The following is a 20,849-nucleotide window of genomic DNA, read 5'->3' on the forward strand; positions in this document are numbered from 1 at the left end:
ACTACAAAGGAAAAACCTTGATTTTTAAGTGATTTCGATTTTAATATTTTTTGCAAATTAGAAATACTATTTTTAATTGAATTCATGGGAAAAAGACCAAAGAAAACCTTAGGAACCCTAGCAATCACTCGAACATTTTTTAGAATTTACTTACAGTTTCCTGCATTTTAATGGGATTTTTAATAATTGTTAAAGCCATGATTTGAAAATAATAAATAATAACTAAAATTCTACTAACAAAACCCTAAATGATTAAAAACATATGGAAACCCTAACACTTAACCCTACATTTTTTTGGCTATTTTATTTTTTAGAACAATACATATACATAATAACAATAATAGTAATAAGAAAAATAATGATGATGATCACATGAAAAGTTACCCAAATAAATATTCAAAATAAAATAGAATTTTTTTTCTGATTTTTAAGAGGTTTCATGATGTAGGACAAGAAGCAGATATTTGGATGGATCATTTTGACGAAGTCTAGGGGTGGCAAAACGGGTCAACAGGCCAGGTTTGGCCAAGTCATAAATGGGTCGGGATTAAACAGGTTTGGGTTCGGGTTGCCCGTTTAGTAACAGGCGACTAATATGTAAACCCAAACCCACCCATTTAATAAACGGATCATCCGTTTAAAAAACATTATTTATTTATTTATTTTAAAATTTTTTAAACATTTCATATAAAATGACATAATTTTTTTTAAAAAAAATTAGAGTATCTGTAAATTTAATAAGACTTCTTTTAAGTGAGCTAAAATTAGTAGACAAATTAGGTGATGGATCGCACTTAAAAGAAATTGAGATCACTTTGGAGCATATTTGTGGCTACTTGATCATGCAACTAGTGGCTGGAGAGCCAATTGAATCTTGGGATATTGACAAAGGGAAGGATAGAGAATAGGATGTTTATGCCTTCTTGCCCCATTCTTCAATGCAACTGATTTGCAGATTTGAAGGGCGCAGAATAGAAATGTTTTCAAGAAGAGCAAGACAGAGCACAACCAATCATTTTTATAAAAAATAAAAAAAATTTAGTTCTGAAACAACCAGAACAAGAAGTGCAAGACTGAGCAAGTCGCGTAGGGGTACTGCTGCTGCAAACCTGCGACAGGCCAACGTCTGCGTGCCTGCGTACTGGGTGAGAATCGTGAGATCTGGGTAGAATGGGTGTCTGGGCAGAGCACTGTAGCAGGGAGTGAGGCTTCTGCTTCTGCCGCAGCACCGCTTCTCGTTGTGAGGCCGTGAGGGAGACCGTAGCAGGGAGTGAGGCTTCTGCTTCTGCTGCAGTGCCGCTTCTCGTTGTGCAGTTCTGCTTCTGCCGCAATGCCGCTTCTAGATGTGAGGCTGTGACGAAGATGGTTAAGGCCATAAGAGTTAGGTTTCAATGTTTCATATTATATATATATATATATATATATAAGAAGATAAACGGGTCGCCCGGCAGGTACCCCGATCCAAACCCGCCTAACCCGTTTAATACATGGGTCGGGTCCAAGTTAACTCTTTTATAAACAAGTCAACTTGTGTTAAACCCAAACTCAGTTTAAACGGGCGGGTAACAGGTCACCTGTCAAGTTTCGACCCGTTTTGCCACCCCTAGCAAAGGCCTATTTCACAAAATAGGGTCAATAAACTATTGAGTCCTAAATCCAAATGTGCTTAGTTAATTAGTCGTTTTTTATGTGTGTTTAGTTTGCTTGTAGTATGACTCTGTGATTCGGGGTCCTGTTTGTAATACTTCTATACTTTAGATGTGTAATTTCTTGTATCATAGGCTTTCTTACTTAATAGTGCATGAAAGCCATTTGAATTGAGAAGTGATTGTGAGTTCTCCTCCAATTGTATCTCTTTCTCTCCTCTCTTCTTCCTCCTTCCTTCTTCTTGTTCTTCCCCTCCCCTTTTGTCCTCAATTTCTTATAATTTCACCCTTGGCAGCAAATCCATGATGCTGCCCTGCATCATTTGGTATCCGAGCCGAACCATGCTCTATTCCCCCATTTTGAAACTCCCATTTCTGATCTTCAGATCTTTCTCTGATGTTTCTATGTCTTGTTCTGCTGTCTCTAATTTCTGTTATGTAACTCCTCTCTCTCTAATTTCTGACCTGAAACTACTGATCCACTGTCCTTCTCTTAATAATCTCTTTCTTTCCTTAGTTCTCTTTCCTCCTAACTCATACTTCTTCTTCCTTTTTTTTTTCCCCCTGCTCATATCAGCCCTGTAATTTTTCCCTCTGCAGCCAGCAAAATCCTGCAGAAACTAAAGACCAGTGCATTTGCACTGTTCTGCAAATTTTTCAAAAATGCACTCCTCGAATTCAAACCCTAATATCACAAGTGCACCAATTCCATTGAAGAAAGAAATTTCACCACCATCTGATCCCATAGAAGTCTCACACGAACAGCCAAAAAATTTATAGTCATCACCCCTCTTTAATCACTAGCTTCTTCTGGTTTTCTCATCGCACCACCGCTACAATTGCAATCATCTCCCCCTGATCTACCTTCTCCTGAAGGTTCTTCATCCCCAGAAGCTCACTGCCAGCTACTCACGTGTGGGGATGTGTGTGTGGAGTTTTCTTCCCCCAGTTTTGCAACTTCCAAAACCATAAAATATTGCTTCCAGCCACTGTATTTTGAATTTTTCTTGCAAAAACCTGCAATTTTTGTGAAGTTATTTGATGGAAAGGTTGATTGCTTGAGTTTGGCACACATTTTGAAGGATATGCCAGTGCTGCTAACACCAGAATCAGACCAAGTTGCTACCTTTTGTAAGTTGTTTATGAGGGTTTATTTTACTTGAAGATTGCTCTTGAGATAATTACGAGTGAAGTTTGGGGTCTGCTCAAATAGATTGAGGATTCTTAGCAATTTGTCTAAAGGATCCTTGGTGCTAAATAATTACAGTATACAAATATAGCGGTGACTACTGTTGAATTGTGTGCAAAAGTGGAACTGTTGTCCAATAGAGTATAAAACATGGAGATTGCCTCTGAGACTATTACTAATGCTTTGAATAGGCTAACAACTGAAGTCGCAGCCTAAGGTAAGAGCCATATGGATTTTCCTACCAACCCAGGCAAGTGGTAACTGTGGTATATCATCTGTCCATCATACTTTTGAGTTGCAAGAAGGCTGAAATGATCATTTGAGTAAGGGAATTAAACTAGAACATTTCATATTTTAATGGTGAAGATTCTCTTGATGAAATTTGACAATTGGGTGTATTCTTTGAAGTACCATTTTTTACGGTATGACATGAATGAAGCTAGAAAATCATATTTGGCTGAATCAAAATTGAAGGGAACTGCTTGAAGTTGGAGGATTAAACAATAGGAGATATTTGGAAGAAGGAGATTTGGTGAGAGGGATGAGATGAAATGAGCCATGCAAGAGCAATTTGTACCTCCAATTACCAGCAGCGTGTTCATCTGCAACTCTTTGATTTAGAGCAATAAGAGAAGACACTGACATACACACAGGACACTAGTAAATTTTATCATTTGGCTACTCATGCCTACATAGAGTGGAAAGAGGATGTCATGATGGCTTCAAACATGTAAAAGTTGAAGCCAGCTATTGCCTCCAAGCTGGCTGCATGTCATCTCATCCCAGATATCCCAGTTAGGCAAGGAGTACTAGTTGCCACTCAGATCGAGGAGGATATGCAGCGTAATCCTCCTAGAGCTAAATCAACCATTCAGTTTGAGAAGAGTATTAGTGGGTTGTGCAAGAGAAATTAGTTTAGCAACTGGGTAAAGGAGTTTAGACTAATACCACTCAAAAGACTCATAAGCATTCCCGAACAAATTCTATGGTCCAACCATCAATCAAGTGCTCCAAATGTCAAGGTTTTGGGCATCTAGTTGCACAGTGTCCTAACCAAGTCAGGGTTGTTGTTAGAAGAGAAGAAGATGATGATGATGGCATTCAAGTCACTGAAGCTGAAACAGAAATACCAAGTGGCTTAAATGATGATGGCAACTTGAAAATCTGTTTAGTACTTCACATATGCTCTCTTCCAACAAGGTTGAAGAAAAATAAGATTCAAATTTGGAGGTGAATTAGCATCTTTTCAGACTCAAGGTGATTTGTTGTCATAAGCAACTTTATACTTTGGTTGTTGATCCCAATAGTTGTACCAATGTAGAGTTTCTAAAGAAGTTGTCAAGAAGTTTAATTTGGAAGTCAAACCGCATCCCAAACCATGCAAAATTTCTTGGGTGAAAAATAACAACTTGAAGGTCCATGATCGTTGTCTTACCTTCAAGATTGGTTCAATCATGGAGACAGTCCAATGTGATATCCTTATTCTCAAGATTTGTCATATCCCTTTTGCGCCATCCATGGTTATTTGATAGGAGGGTTAAGCATGGTGATATGAAAATTATTATTCCCTCAACATCAACAAAAAGAAGTATAAGTTGATGTCATCTCAAGCTCTTCCAATCACCAAATTGAAGTGTACTATTGGTTCCTTTGCTATGAAGCAATATGATTTTATATTTCTATTCATGATGATGGACTCCTTGATACCTTCCCCAACTCAATGAAGTCGAGTTCTTTCTTAAAGGGGGGGATTAATGTAGCAGGAAGCAGGTATTTGGATGAATCATTTTGACCCAATTTGGAGACCTATTTCAAAGAATAGGGTTAATGGATTATTGGGTCCAAAACACAAATGTGCTTAGTTAATTAGTGGGGTTTATTTCAATGTTTAGTTTGCTTGTAGTAGGTTCATGAGTTTTGAGGGCTTGTTTGTAATATATGTGTATTTCAAAAGCTTTCAAGTATCTTTAGGGGTATATGTGTAATTTCTTGCATATAGGCTTACTTATAAATAGTGTGTGAAAACCATACAGGAGATGGTTGTAGATGAATTAAAAATTGAGAAGTGAACGTGAGTTTTCCCCCAATTATATCTCTTTTCCCTCCTCTCTTCTTCCACCTTTCTCTTTCTTCTTCTTCTTCTTCCCCTCCCCTTCTCTCCTCAATTTCTTCTAATTTCTCCCTTGGCAGCAAATCCATGATGATGTCCTGCATCATTGCACTCGAGGTCCCTCTCAAGAGTCAATAAGCTTCACCCTGGCAGTGGTACAGGTATTGCTGGTCTGAGAGATCAATGGATTCACCTAATTTGTTGCAATCTTCAGTGTCTGCTGTTGGAATTGATGTGTGCACACAATGCTTTGCTGTCTCCGTTTCAGACAGGAGGTCCCTCTCAAGTCAATAAGCTTCTTCCCAGCAGCTGTACAAATAGGGGTACTTGTGGTAATTGCTTGGCTGATGCAAGACCAGGTCCCAAGGTTTGTTGCATATCATGGTGGGAAATTATAGTGGTTGTATTGTATGTAACAAGAATCATAATCATATCCTGCCTTGGGTTATTTCTGTGAACTGCGATTGTTTTAGGCTGATGAATTTGTTGTTTACGGGCTTGTCAGGCAGGTGGAAATACTAGTCACGTCTCCAAGCAGATGGAGTTGAATGGTGCTGCAACTGGGATTCTATGTCTGAGCTAGAGCAAATTCAAGCCAAAGGTGGAAACTTGCTGAGTTTTGCGCTGTTTTTGAGTTTGAACATATAGAGCTTGAGCATGGCAATGAGAACCATAGTTTTGAGAGCTTTGGTCCAATTTGGAGAGCTGAATGGGTCAAAGGCTTCTGCCACTACTAGACAACCAGTCCTAGTATACTCCATCAACCATTCTGACAGGAGATCTCACATTCCTATTTCATATTTGGTATTTTTCTAGGGTCTTAAGACTTTTACTATGGCAGGCCTTCTTAGTATAAGTGTAGGGACATTTTTAGGGTTTATTAGCAGCATAAAGCAACTTGTGTATGCATTTAAAGGGCATCCTGATGCTAAAAACACCTTGGGACTGCATAGAGGCTTGAGAGTTAGTAATGTAAGAGTTCTGTGAGGGTGAACAAAGGGCTTTGACCTTATGTTATGGTGACCTATGCATGTGATACTGTGATTTAGCTTGTGGTTGTACTTGCATAGTGATCTAACATAATGAATAAGGAATCTCCTTTGTGTACATAAGCAAACTGCATAAGAAAAGTTAAATATTGGAGTCTTAAACATGCTTATGATCCTGTTGAGCTTGGTGCGATTGCGTTTCTCAAGTCTCTACCATAATGTTTGTTCGGTTGTTAATTTGGCATTCAAGACCACATCAAATGGGTACCTTAGGTTCCACCAGCATGACATTATTTATTTCCATGGCTCTAACATCCACATCAGTATATGACTCCAAAACATTGCTTAAATCTGTTACTTCCATCCTCCTTTTGTAGCCTCCTACCCACATAAGTGAATATTTTCTGTACACTAAACTGAAAATGAATACTTCCAATTTTATCACAAGCTTGTTATATCACTTCTAAAATATGATGAATTCATCTCTAATAACTTGTAATCTAACTACACCTGAAACGACCTATGCTATTGCTACATGAATTATTATATTCCTTGAATACAGATCACAAAAATAATAGCACATTAAAAAAAAAAAAAAAAACACAGTAATAACTGCATGACAAACTCATATTTAAAAAAAAAAAAATGTTCACTGTCAGGATACTTGTTCATATGTTGCATCAAAGTGATCTCTTCAAGTTGCCAGAAGAGGGCGCTAGAAAATAAAATAAAGTAAAATAAAATAAAATACGCATGGGTCAATGTAGTTAGAAAATGCATGATTGCCAAGCATATAACCAAGGACAAGGCCATCATAGAGCAAATGATGAAAGAATTCACACAGCCAACCCATAGTTTAACTCATAGAGAGAAATAAGGTGCATGTGGGCAGGCATACATGCACATGTCTGATGTGTCTACAAAAGCTCATTTATCATGAAGGTATTTCACCCCCAGCCCAGAGAAAGTTAACCAAAATAATCCAGAAACATTTAAAAAGAGAAGCCAAGATAAAATTCTCTCCCAAAAGAATTTTCATAGGATCAAAGTCACTAATAAGACTAAATCTTCTGAAATTACACCTCCACTGCCAAAACTTTGCATAGATCACAATGAATGTTAAGCACGACTAACTGAAACAAGCCCTTTATAATGTGAAGCCTAATGAAAAAACAACTAGAAAACAAGCCACTGTGTCAAACACATTACAGGCAGGAATAAGAGTTTGCTTTTCCTTACGATGAAAAGATCCTTGCATTTATTTTTGAACTTTTCCCTTATCATACATATAAGGGCATGAAAATAAACACCAGAAAACCCTAAAATAGAACAACACTGCCTCCTCCCATAGCATTTCTCTGCCTGCACCAACAAACAACACCTAGAATACATAGCTCCTATAGCATCTGCAAAGGGACTTCTACACGCAGGAAAAAAATAAGTAAGATATCAAGTAAAGAATGCCCAATAAAAAAGCAAGAGCAGATCTCTCTGTTCTCTCACTGCCAAGCTCGCTTATACAGCAAGCAAAAAGAAGATTCTAAACCCAAAAATAAAAAATAAAAAGAAGGTTACAGTACACAAACAAACCCTAAAAAATCCCTTGATTGGTTGCTGAGAAAACGAACGATAATAAAATAGAGAAGTTCACATCAAAGTCATCTGTCTTCTTGGTCCCAAACTCAAATTCAAACTCACTAGAATAAAAGTTTTTTTTTTTTTCAATTATTCGACTTCTTCTCAGCAAAAGATTACTCCATAAAACGAAAGAAGGAACCCTCTGTTTGATTACCGAGAAAACAACAGAAAACAAGTGAAATAATGGTATATTTCTATGTTTTCCATAAAACGAATATTTTCAACTGAGCTAAGCCACGTACTTTTAGTACCCACAACAAAAGCTAACAGTCCTTAGAACTAAAAATTTCAGTTCAATTTCTTTCCCTTCCTTTTCGCCACACGTCACAGGAACCAATCAGGCATTAAGGAAAAAAAATAAAATAGATTTCTCGAATCGAATAACTCACCCCATGCGCGCGAAGATGTAACAAACCCAAGGCGGTACGAATCTACAGAATTGCATTTACGAGAGAAGACCGGGGTCAAAGTAGGGATTTGATAAGCCACACGGTGAACCGAGGAAGAAGAGAGCCCGAGATTCTGAGCACAGTAGATAGAGAAGGGAAGCGTCCAGATAATTTATTAGAAAGAGAGACTAATTAGCACGACTCCTTTTGCTCGCTCGAAAAACTGCGGAAAAGAAAAGAAATGAGAACTGAGTTTTTACGAATTTTTTTTATCATTCATTCTCTTCCTTTTTCTTTTCCTGCAATTTCTCAGCGACCAAACAGAACGCATTAAGGAAATATTGCAAGGGCTTTGAGACCTTGGAAACAACACCATGTCGAAGAGACGACCCTCAAGCTCAGACCGGGTTGGAGCTGTTCTTCAACGCCTCCGTAGTAGTTGAGCAGAAGTGAACTGCACGGTTCTCGTAAATTTCGTTTAAATGCTATGCATTGGTCATGGTCCTAAACAAAATTGTGGGGGATAAATTTTAATTTCTGTTTTATATAATTTTCATTAAATTCCAAGGAAATTTATCAAATTCTCAAAATTTTGATAAAATTCGTTAAAATTTTAACTATAAAATAAAATTTTTTATAAATTTAAATCAGAGATTTAGGAGCCAAGTAAAAGTATTTTTTAATTTTTTATTTTTTTATTAAAAATAAAAAAATTTATTACAAGGACTTTTGAAATTATATTAAAAAATAAACTTACACCAACATTTTCATCTAAGTTATCATTATTTGTATAATAAATAATATTTAAATAATTTAAAAGTTTTATTTATACTAATTGAATATATTTAACACATATTGTCTTACAAATATGTCTTTTATACAAATTATATTACAACTTTTCTACTTCACAGCATAGATGTATTTAACTTGTAATACATTAGTCCTAAAATTTATATTATTACATCTATTACTCATTTTTAAAATTTCATAAAAGAATTTCATGCTTTATAATTATTTTTCATTATTATTTCAAATCAAAATAAAAATTTCTATCAAAAATTCCATACTTTTGAAGTTTTAAAATTCAAGTCAAAATCAATATTTAAGACTTAGCTATGTATATGCTACTTGTTCAAGATTCGAGCGACAAGTGTGCCTTTCTTTTGAAAATATAGTACTATAGTTTAAAAGGGTAGCTTTCTTTTATCAATGAGTCAAATATTATACAACAGGGACTTGGAGTGATTGATTTTTTTTGCCTACATAGCACTTCAATGACACAATCGGTATCGAGACCCAAATAAATAGGAAAATGTTGAATGACGTTGGCTAGTGATGACACGGGCTAACATGACAGGTGCATAGTGGGTATAGTAGTGTGAGTCCATATCATCAAGAGTCTGCATTGCATAACATTATTTAAATTAAAATGAACCTTCGAAATTTTTCATTTTTCTTTTCTAGGTAAGCAAACCTTTGACTTAAATGAGAGAACTTGGAGTAATTCTCAATGCCCAACTTATATTTTTTTTTTTTTTCTTTCCCTCTTAAAATGTGTACTACCTAACAAGACATGTTTTAATTACTTACTAACAAAGATTGCGTGTTACGTATGAGTTAATTTTAATAATTTTTAAAAGTGTAAAATTAAATTTAAATTATGAATCAAATTATCAAATAATTGATAATATTGACAAAATTAGTGTACATGTATTTATAATTTTATCATTTTGTTCATATACAAAAAATTTTATGAGTATGACATGGTAGAAATCTCATGTGATTATATAAAATTACATAAATATAAGCAATTCAAAACCAAATAAAAAATGTCTATCAAATATCTTACAAATACATCAAATATTTTATAATTCATATACAATAAAAAAAATAAAAAGTATCTTTGAGTCATGTTTGTTAGATTGTCCACTCTATAATATAATAATTCAATTATAAGTATAATAGTAATATGTATAAATATTTTGAGTTTGACATAAATAAAAAAAACTCACTAAATGCTAATAATTACACCTTATCTCTATTAATCTTCTCAATCAACATATGCAATTAAGGATGAAACATATTCAATGTTGATTAAATAATTACTATTTAAAACTTTTCCACAAATTAATAAATTTAATTTTCATAATATCAAACAATAATTAGATTAACTAGTATTTATTAACTGAATAGATTGGTTTAGTTTTACTTGTTGGAGTTATAAATGACAGTAGATATCATTATTATTATTTTTTGATTTTTTGAGAATTACATGTTTAGGGAATAATATGAAATACTAAAAGTACTTATGAATTTACGCATAAAAAACACTCTATATGAACAATTCAATTAATAATGTACATACCAATAACAATTGAATTGAACATTTTGTGATATTAATTTGTAGTTTAAATTTTTTTAACTATTATTCTTAACCGAATTGATGAAAAAATTGAAGTAATAATTTTTTGTTAATGAATAAATAAATTTATTAAAATTAAATAAAATAAATAATATTTTGAAAACACTCATAAATTACTATTTTAAAACCTTCACATAAGTTTAAAATATAACTTTTCTAACCTCTAATAGCAATAAAATTAATATTTTTGTAATTATAAATAATAATTGAATTTATTGATTTTCTTCACCGATGCCTCAAATGTCATTAAATATTATTCTTATTGTTTTTTTCAAATCCTTAGAATTTATGATTTAGGCAATTATATCCAATTCTAAGAGTGCTCATGTGTTTACATGCATTAAAATATATTTTATTTATAATTAAACAAAAAATTTGACAATCACTAATAATTAAAGTAAATTTTTTTTGTAATTTAAATCTCAAATTTCATTTTGATATGCTATTAATAATTAAACTTGTTAGACTCAGTGGACACATGATCTTTATTATCATGTTTTGATGATAACAACTCATTTGTGATTCTAAGTAAACTAATATTTATATATCAAGTTATGATAAGTGCAAACTCAAAGATAAAGATTAAGTAAATTCTTAATAGGTTAGACATTATAAAAATGGGAAAGATTGTTAACCTTGGTGACTACATAATCATGTTTAATGTGTTTTGATGATATTAACCTATTTGTTGTTTCTAGTGTATTCCTATCTTTGCAGATCATTTTAAGTACAGATACAAGTGACAAATACATGAAGTACTGGATTAAAGACAAAGATCGGACCAAGTAGACGTTCGAGTAGGAAAGATCAAGAAGGACACTCACTTGGATAACTCAAGCACATCCAAAGGAAGTTTAATGTAGAATCATATATAATGGGGAGTGTTTGATATAGTATTTGTTGTAACTTATGCAGTTTTGTTTCACGCATGATTACTGAGCAAAAGTTGAGTAAATTGCACATGCATATTAGTACATAGAAGTATATAGGATATCACCAAATCTTAAGTTCAGTACTTATGAATTTTCAAAGTAAAAACAAGAGTTTTATAAAAAATATCCTTTACTTAAATATATTTTTATATGAGACAAGTTTTAAATCATATTAGTATTATAATTTTTTAAAAACTTGGTCATAGTTGGGTTTAAAACCTCACTTGTGCACCTTTCAAATTTCTTGAACATTTTTCAGTATTTGGAGCATAACTTTTGGGAGAAAACTCCAAAAAGGGCAATCTTCATGTCTACGGAAAGTTAAGAAGAAATCCCACAACTTTCATGTTAAACACCTTTAGGGAAAACTAGTCGACTGTTTCAGAAAACTGTCGACGGTTTTGAGATGGAAACAGAACACCAACGAGCGAAAAATGACTAGTTTTCAAAATAACTTTTTATATTAAATTCCCAACGGCCATATAATATCTAGTTTGCCCATTTGCCTATATATAAAATCCAAATGCTTGTTTAAAGATTGATCAAAAATAGTTACACATCATTTGCAAGCACATTTCAATTTGTTCATCATATTTGTGCTCAAAATCTCTCTTGCTCTCTAAACCTTGTGTTGATTTATTACTTGAGAGATTTGTGTGAGGACTTTTGTTGTATTTAATATCCGCTCATTCAAGGAACTTTGTTTGTAATTCATTTTCTTGTTGCAAAGGGTTCTTGGTGAACCGAATTGTGAAGGGTTCTTGGGGAACCGAATTGCAAGGATTCTTGGTGAACCTTGCGGCTCTTAGTGAGCAAAAGAAATTGGTTCTCGTGTGAAGGTTCTTGGTGAACCTTGCGGCTCTTGGTGAGCGATAGGGATTTGTTCCCGTTTGTAAAGGCTTCTCCGTCAGTGAAGGAGGCTTATAATGGATTGGGGAATCCTTAAGTGTGTCTCAAGGTGTGGATGTAGGCTTGGTGTCGAACCATGTTAAAATATCGGTGTTGACCTTTCTCTTCTCTATACTCTTAAATTTATGTCTTGTGCATGATTTACATTTTATATATTGTGATATAATTTCTTGTATCTTATCAAGAATTTTATTTTGTAGAGAAAAGTGAAAAATACGCAAAAGAGTCCATTCACCCCCCTCTAGACTCTAGACCCGGGCCAACAAGTGGTATCCAAGCGAGGCACTTATTTTTTGGAGTAAAATCTAGAGCGGAAAGATCAAATGGAGTATTTGGTGAACACCTCTTCCCAAGGACAATATGTGACCAAACCATCGATGTTTAACGACTCCAACTACCCAATTTGGAGAAATCGAATGACCATCTTCATCTGAGCACATGATCTTAAAATGTGGTGAGTCATCACAAAGAGAGATTATGAATTCAAAAATGACAAAGGTGAACCTAAACAACTTGAGGAGATGCCAAACACCAAAATAAGGTTAGTAGAACTTAATTTTAAAACGAAGAATTTTCTTTATTACGCTTTAATTGACAATGAATACAATCGTATTTGCGAATGTGAAATCGAAAAAGAAATATGGGATAAGTTTGAAGTCACATATGAAGGTACATCCCAAGTTAAGAAATCCAAAATATATATATATGCTAGTTAATGAATATGAAATGTTTAAAATGGATGAAGAAGAATCTATCACATCCATGTTCACTCGGTTCACACACATCACAAATGGTTTAAAAGCACCCGGTAGAACTTATTCTATGGAGGATAATGTTCGAAAGGTTCTCCGATCTTTACCCGAGTCATGGCATGCTAAATCAATCGCCATTGAGGAAGCAACGTATCTAACCAAAGTCACACTCGATGAGTTAACTGGGTCACTTATGACATATGAAAGTATGAAAGTATGAAAAACACGACTTTGGATCTTGAGAAGCCTAAGAAGAATACAGGTATTGCATTAAAATCATCTAGCTCAAAATACAAAGAAATACTAGAAGAGGATGAGGATAGTGAGGATGATATAGAATCACTCACAAGAGACTTTAAGAAATTTCTAGTAAGAAGACAACAATTTTGTAAGAACACTGGTTGACCTTTTTGAGTCCGATCCCAGTTTTGATGCTAACAAAGTACAAGTATCTTATCAGTGTGTTGAGTGCTTGAACAAGTCTACAATTTAGCACGCATATGTGATAAGGGATAAATGGATTCTAGAAAGACTTAAAGCTCATATAATATGGTGTACTACATGGAAGACAGAAGAGCAAAGGAGAATAAAGACATTTATTTGGTTTTAATTTGTAAATGCATTGGTCTGTAATAGTGCATATCATGCATGATGTGAATGAAAAGCTCAAACTAACTATAAACAGACCATAGGTGACCCAACATTTTCAGGAAAAACCTTTTCTAAAATGCTAAAATCATACAGGGTTTTTATAATGAATTTTGGGTTAAAAACAAGGACAAACCTAGGTCTTATACAGACCTCAGTCGACCAACCACCTTAGGCTGAAAACACCTCAGTTGACCGACCTATTTTCAAAGACTCAACCTAGCCGATTAACCTTCGTTCTTGACCTGTTTTCAATACCTAGGTCGACCGGTCCTTTTAGTTCAAAATGCGCTCAGCCTATCAGACCTTAAGCCCGGCAGATCGGCCCTTGCGCACGGCCAACCGAACCTACGAAGGTTCAGAATCGCCTTTTGGCCAACCAACCGACACCTCCCTAGGTCAATTGAACCTCATTTGAAATTCAAATTTTCTGTGAGTCGTTAGCCGAGCAAAGAAACCCTAGATCGATCGAACCTCTTGGGTTGCGATAATTTTAAGCACTAAATAGGTTTAATTTTTTAATTAAATAGCTTTAAAAATACCAAGCGTGTCCCTAACAGTCATATTTTTCCCAAAGTCTATAAATACCCCCTTCATAAACATAATTAGTAAGATGATTAGCCCCAAAATTCTCTAAAAATAATTTTTCTATTTTTCATCTTGAAAGCCTTGATTTATAGTCTCTTACTCCCATTTATTTAAAAATCATTTTTTAAGAGAACATTTCATTTTGGGCAATCATTCTTCCCTTTCAAATTCATTTACTCTCATTTATTCTTTTATTTCAAAATCATTTTCTTGAGAGTAAAAGGTTGTGTTTCTCCACATATCCTTTATTGATAAATATTTTTAGAGAAACTTTTATAGGTTGTGAATCTTTGCATATTCATTGCAAGATTCATAAGCTCATATTCTTTATTTTCAAAAATATTTTTTGAGCACAAGCCCTTGCTTCCCTTAAGCTTCACTTTGAAAAATCATTTTTGCGAAAATTCATGGGTTATTGAAAGAGTCTTGAGCATATGTTTAAACTATTAAATCTTTGCTTGAAAGGTCTTTTAATCTTTGGTATTGAGAAAATTATTTTTCACACTCTCAACTTAATGTGAAAAATCTTTTTGAGTGAAAAATACACATACTCACATTGAGTTTAATTTCATATCATACATGAGTGCACCTTGTGCTTCATTGTTGTACACATATGCTTTTGAGAAGCATTTACTTGTATGCAAAATTTTATATTTGTTGTATTCCCGACGTGTGATCAGAAGAGGATTGCATTGGCCTGTAACGTGCACCGAATTGCCGCAGACCCGGTTAGGAGAGTCTCGGATAGACTTAGACCTACTTAAGAAAGTCCCAGACTGGTTCAAACCCGGTTAGGAGAACTACCGTCCTGTAAGGTGTGGCTAGGTTGGGGTCAGCCCTGTAATGTTACCTGGGATATTCCTCGCCTAGTAAGGAGAGGAGATTGTAATCAGTGATGCTTCACCCATTAAGTGAGCATTAGTGGAATTGTCTTACTTGTGAGCTTGAGGCGGGTCAGTAGGCAGTATTGGCCAAACCCCGATATCATATCGTGTTGTGCTTTTTCTTCCCTATGCTATTTAAATTTTCGCACTTGAATGTTTATATCTTAAGTTTTGTGAATGATTGGGAAGTACTGAGCATGCTTGATCTGTTTTATTTATCTGCTCAGTTTTATATTGTTGGGTAATTCGTATTTGCTTAGACAGACCTTAAGTTGCGAATTACTGATTGTGGATTTGAACCTAACCTAGGAGAAAATTTTTTAAATCTCCAATTTACACCCTCCTCTTAGGATTACACCAATTACATCAATTGGTATCAGAGCCTCGTTGCACTACACTTAAATACTTTTTCAAAAGATTGCAATGGCTTATATTAGTATATCCCCATTTGGTGAGGGACAGTTATTTACTAGGCCTCTAATATTTTGTGGTGTTAATTACACCACCTGAAAAATAAGGATGAACGTATTTATAAAATCAATGGATTGGAGGGCTTGGCAAATAACTGTTAAAGGAAATTGTATGCAATTAAAAGAAAATGATACTACTTTTGTGCATGCAAATTCATATGCCATGGAATTATTATATTGTGCTTTAGATTCTCATATTTTTCATGAAATTGTGGTATGTAAAAATGCAAGGGAAATCTGGGAGAAGCTAGAAAGGAAATATGGAGAGACCTCAGAAATGGGTACCACCACTTCGGAAATGTCAAGCTCAAATGATCAGGAGATGGCAAATTATGAGCTAATTGCATTAGTTGACGAAGAGGTATATGTACTTAACTCCACCTCAATTGATGATTCTTTTGTTGAATCTCGTAATACATCATGTGTTGAATCATCTGTCGAATTTTGTGATAATGCTGTTAATGATTCATGCGATGTTTATTGTGAAAAACCTTGTGATGAATCATATGTTGAATTATATGATGAAAGCATACCAGTATATAGAAAACTAGAAAAAAGACTTCATCAAAACTATGTAAGTTTCTAGTTAGGTTGCCTAAACATAAAATCTTCTTGATAAATGAAAGTAGAAGGTTGGTAAAATAATTAGAAAGTATAAAAGAATATCATGCCACCTTAGAAAAGAAAAAGGTCAAGAAGATATTGAAAATCACTTGCTTGGAATGAACAATGAAACATTATCCTGAAATAATATCAAAGGTTGCAAGTGAAAAGAATAATCATGTTAAACCCTTAGGAGTAAAAAAAAATATTTCTTTCAAAAAGGGTTCAAAAACATTTGTTAAATCCCATAACAATCTTTATTCCTCATCTAGTAAAATAGGGTGAATAAGCATAATAATTCACGTATACATGCTTATTTGATGAAGGAAAAAGGCACCTTCGATTCACATGCCCATTTAGAGGTGCCCTAGGCAAGGATAGGAAAACGATATGGGTAGTCATGATAGATGACCCCTTAGGACCAAAGGAAGAATGGGTTCTTATAGAAATTACATGATTAATCATTTCTTCCTTAGAGCTTAGGATTAGCCATAGTGGGTAGTGATGACTAAAGGCTTGGGAAATGGTTTGGGATTAAAATGTCAAACCTTAGTATATGCATTGTCTATACACTATATTGTATACTAAGATCATTAGGAAATCAAGTCAATACAAATATTCCAGCTATATATCCAATCTGAACTTAATGCATCTATATCATGATGATTGGCAAAAATTTGAAATTATTGGTTGTAGCATGTCAACTTTGAATTGAAAAGGAATGAGCAAATTTTTGCTTGACTGTATGTCAATTTCTGCTTAATTCATATCATTCCTTCAATTTGTTCAAAGTAAAGGTTGAGGGCTAAACTGACTATATTCCCTGAAACCTTAGGATTTTGAGTTGAAAAGCATATATCATATCTTGAATAGAATCCCAAACACATGTTGAAATAAATCCATTTCCAATTGGACAAGGCATCTTTTCCTGGTAAATAATTCTTAGATGCTTAACCTATGCTTAAATAAAAACATCTAAAGTTAAGCACCTTTTGTCCATTACACAGAAGTGAGCTTTAGGGATCTGTCTTATTCTATACATCATTTTACCCTAAACTCATTTTTGAATATAAAAGCCTTGATAAAAAATTAGTCATCATGCTGGCTTGAGCACTAACGATCATAAAGTTCCTATTATAAGTGCTTATTTAAAGGTCATCCTTCATAACCAAATTAGGGGACACTCTCTAAGGGATTTAATTGTTTCAATTCAAAACCAAAATTTTCCCTCTATGCATAAAATATATAAACCCTCTAAGGTTGGTTCACCTTCTCCTCCATAGGACCTCTTTATCAAATCATGATCGTATCTGGTAAAGATCCTACCTATTCCTTGGTTTGTATCCTTAATGAAAATTTTATTATTTACGAGTATTTATCCTACTTCTCCCACGAAGCTTTCAAATTTCACTCAAATCATTTAGAGCTTTATATCCTTTGAATGTGTTGAATGGCTAACCTAGTTACGCAGGTCTTAATATAGATGAATGCATATATTTCAAGGAGACCTATGAACATGTAATTAAAATTGGAAGTCATTCAATATTGTGCCTCTTACGCATTGAGACTTATAAGAAAAGAGGCGAGGTAGGCTTATGACCTGAAGAAATATTGATTGTGATTTTTTGGTCCTTTAAGCCAAAGCATGTAAAGCTAAGTTTAAATCATTGAAAATCTTACAACACTTGGCTAAAGAATTTGATAAATTAGAAAAGGCATAAGTTGGATAAGTATATAACTCAGGGGGAGCATCATTTTAAATTAAATGCTCTCTTAATTTTATTTCTCTTATGCTTATATGCCTTCAGCACCGCCAATTACTATCCATAATGTACTATATGATTAAATCTCTCTGATGAATAGTATATATCTTTATTTTTAGCATGAACAGTCAATTGAGCTATATTGAAAATCCTAAGTTGATTGTCTACTGAAATGCATGCCTGTATTGAATTCCTCCTAAATGGCAAATGCAGTGATGTGAATTATACGCTGGTAGTGTATTATAGGTTGTTGCATGCTTCATATGGTTTATTTGCTAAAAACAACAAAATCTTAGGTACATGTTTTATGGGAAAATGTCAAATTTACTGACGGCATGCTGCCGAAATTTCATTAAAATTTTCCCAAAATAAAACCTTGAACAAAGATGATTATGATAAATTAAATGCTTAAATATTTTTGAAAGGATAAGTGAAAATTAAAAGAACATTAAACTCCATCCTTGCATAATCATTGAATATTTAGGAGAACTGAGCTTCATCCCTAATGAAAAGATCACAAAGGACTCATATGCATCATGTTACACTTTTTAAATATTGAGGCTCTTTTGGAAAACCATGAACATCACATCCAGCTCTTAAAGCTCTATGAATAGAGATGGATTGTTCTTGGTTATGAGTACTATTTCATGCCTGAATATATATTTTCAAATGCTTGTGTGATCTATAGGGAATACTATACTGGTCATGTGATAAAAATGGTTTATTGAATACCCAGTATAGTTGCTCTATATGTTTCAAAATGATTGCTTATACTACTTGGGATATGTAATTAGATCATTCGTTGATAAGTATAAGCCCTTGAGAGTTATGGTGTATTCCCAAGAGGGGAGGTTGGTGAATTTGGTATTTAAAAAATTCTTCCTAAGTCAATTTATCCCTATTTTAATTCCACAATCAGTATAACACAACCTAGAGTCTTTCTAAACAAGCATGAATCTCACAAATAATAATGTATGCAAGTATTTAAAATAATTATAACATTCAGCACAAATTGAACATAAGCATACAAGTGCATAAAGTAAAGTGTGGAAATTAAAGAGAGCAGGGAAGAGGGAGCACAAACACAAAGTTTTTACCGAGGTTCGACAACTCCCACTTACATCCTCGCTTTGGGCAAACCACCCAAGGATTCCACTATCCACTCCTTAAAACTGGGACGAAGCATCCCATTACAATCCGCTTCTTACTAAGGCGAAACTTCCCTTTACAATCCATTGTTTACATGAGGCGTGACTACCTCTTTACAATCTGCTACTTACACGAGGCATAGCTACCTCTTCCCAGTTCACAACCCGAACCGTAAATACAAATAATCTAAAATTTTGCGTACAAGTAAAATACTTCTCAAATAAGCTGATTTGTACAAATAAAATTCTTAATGTACTCTTAAATGATTTTCAAATGAAGCTCAGTAAAGTATGATAAAACCTCCTAAAAATATTTTTCATTTAATTGAGTGAGAGAATGGAAAATGATTTTATTTTCAAATATCCTTTGATAAATCAATAATCCTCTCAAGCAATTAATATATGAGTTAAAATATGCTCAAGGATTTTTGTAACACTCAACAAGAATTTTCTCCAAAAACGATATTTCAAAGAAAGAGTAGGAGAGTGAATTTCTTCAAGATTGACCTTTGAAAAGCATCAAATGGTAAGAAGGCTTTCAAGCAATATATATTGGTATAAATATATGTTCAAGCTCAAACCTTGCTTGTAGACCCCAAAAATAATTCCCCCAAAAAGATTTTAAAGAAGAAGAGTAGGAGAAATAAGCTTTGATCTTCAAAAATGAAGTATAAAATATGTTTGGGAAAGAGAGAATATACAAGAATGCTCCCAAATGGTTTTTCTAACATTTTTCAAGTGGTTTAGGCTTGTATTTAGAGGTAAAACCTATTACTAGCCGTTTTATGGTTGTTGGGGTATTAAAATACAATTTAATTTGAAAACTAGCCATTTTTCGGCTGTTGGGATGCTTTTAGCACAGACACCTTTCAATTTTTCAGACATAACTTTTTTTATACAACTCCAAATTGGACGAATTTTGTATCAACAGAAAGTTAAAAGAAAATTACATAACTTTTATGTTGAACACTATTTAAGATAAAAAGTTTTCGATAGAGAAAATTTCTTATCCATGAGACAAACGAAACATGAAGGGAATTTTTCTGTTGCGGATACCCTTCAGAATTTTAAACATAACTTTTTCTATACAACTCTCAATTGAACTTACTTGGTATCAATAGAAATTTGATAGAAAATCCCACAACTTTTATGTTGAACACTTGTTAAGGGAAGGAGCTATTGATAGAGAAAGGTGCTTATCAATGCGACAAAAGAAACATGAAGGGGTTTGTTTTTTTTTTTGTTGAAAAAAATTGTTTTGGAAAAATGTTTTCATGAGAAGTTTTTGCCCCTAAGGTCAATCTAAGGTTTTGGTCATTTTGATAAAGCTTCAATTCAAGTCATATGATTATGCATGCACAATATGAAACCTAATTACTATTACAACTTAAAGAATAAATAAAATCTTTATGCTTCTGCTCCTTAATACTCCATGAAATACGCCAAAATATGTGCTCGATTATGTACTCCTTGACTTTCATTTTGCATCCCTTATTTGCGTCTTTTGCATCATAAATATGTTCAAAGACTAAATGCACAAATGAGATGCCGTGGTTTGTCATAATCAAAATAATAATCGGACTCAAAAAGTTAACAATCTCCCCCTTTTTGATGATGACAAATACAGGAGCAAAATTGGGATTGCCCGACAAAGCTTCCCCTTACAAAATGCATAATTTAAAATAATATTCAATAAAGTTCATATTCACACATGAAGACTTTATAAATTTCTAAGTTGAGCATTTGAGATTAGTTTAGTTTAATGTGCA

At 33.8% G+C, this 20,849-nt stretch overlaps 1 protein-coding gene across 6 annotated transcripts in view; it reads right to left on the bottom strand.

The window, feature by feature from the left end:
* Nucleotides 1-8,457, bottom strand: part of LOC131152060 (uncharacterized) — a 44,419-nt gene extending 35,962 nt beyond the window's left edge. Inside the window, exons 1-2 of one of the 6 annotated variants that reach the window (XM_058103662.1) lie at nt 8,321-8,457; nt 7,962-8,094 (exon numbers count right to left, since the gene is read on the bottom strand). In XM_058103662.1, the coding sequence (XP_057959645.1) occupies nt 7,962-8,017 (56 nt within the window). In that variant the 5' untranslated portion in view covers nt 8,018-8,094; nt 8,321-8,457. Of the gene's footprint in view, nt 1-7,173; nt 7,355-7,524; nt 7,708-7,814; nt 7,838-7,961; nt 8,289-8,320 lie in introns of those variants that run through there. The other 5 variants (XM_058103663.1, XM_058103661.1, XM_058103665.1 and 2 more) reach the window with 5 other exon arrangements.
* Nucleotides 8,458-20,849: the final 12,392 nt, after the last annotated feature.

This window comes from Malania oleifera, chromosome 3 (assembly GCF_029873635.1).
Source record: "Malania oleifera isolate guangnan ecotype guangnan chromosome 3, ASM2987363v1, whole genome shotgun sequence".
In the NCBI taxonomy this organism is placed as follows: Eukaryota; Viridiplantae; Streptophyta; class Magnoliopsida; order Santalales; family Ximeniaceae; genus Malania; species Malania oleifera.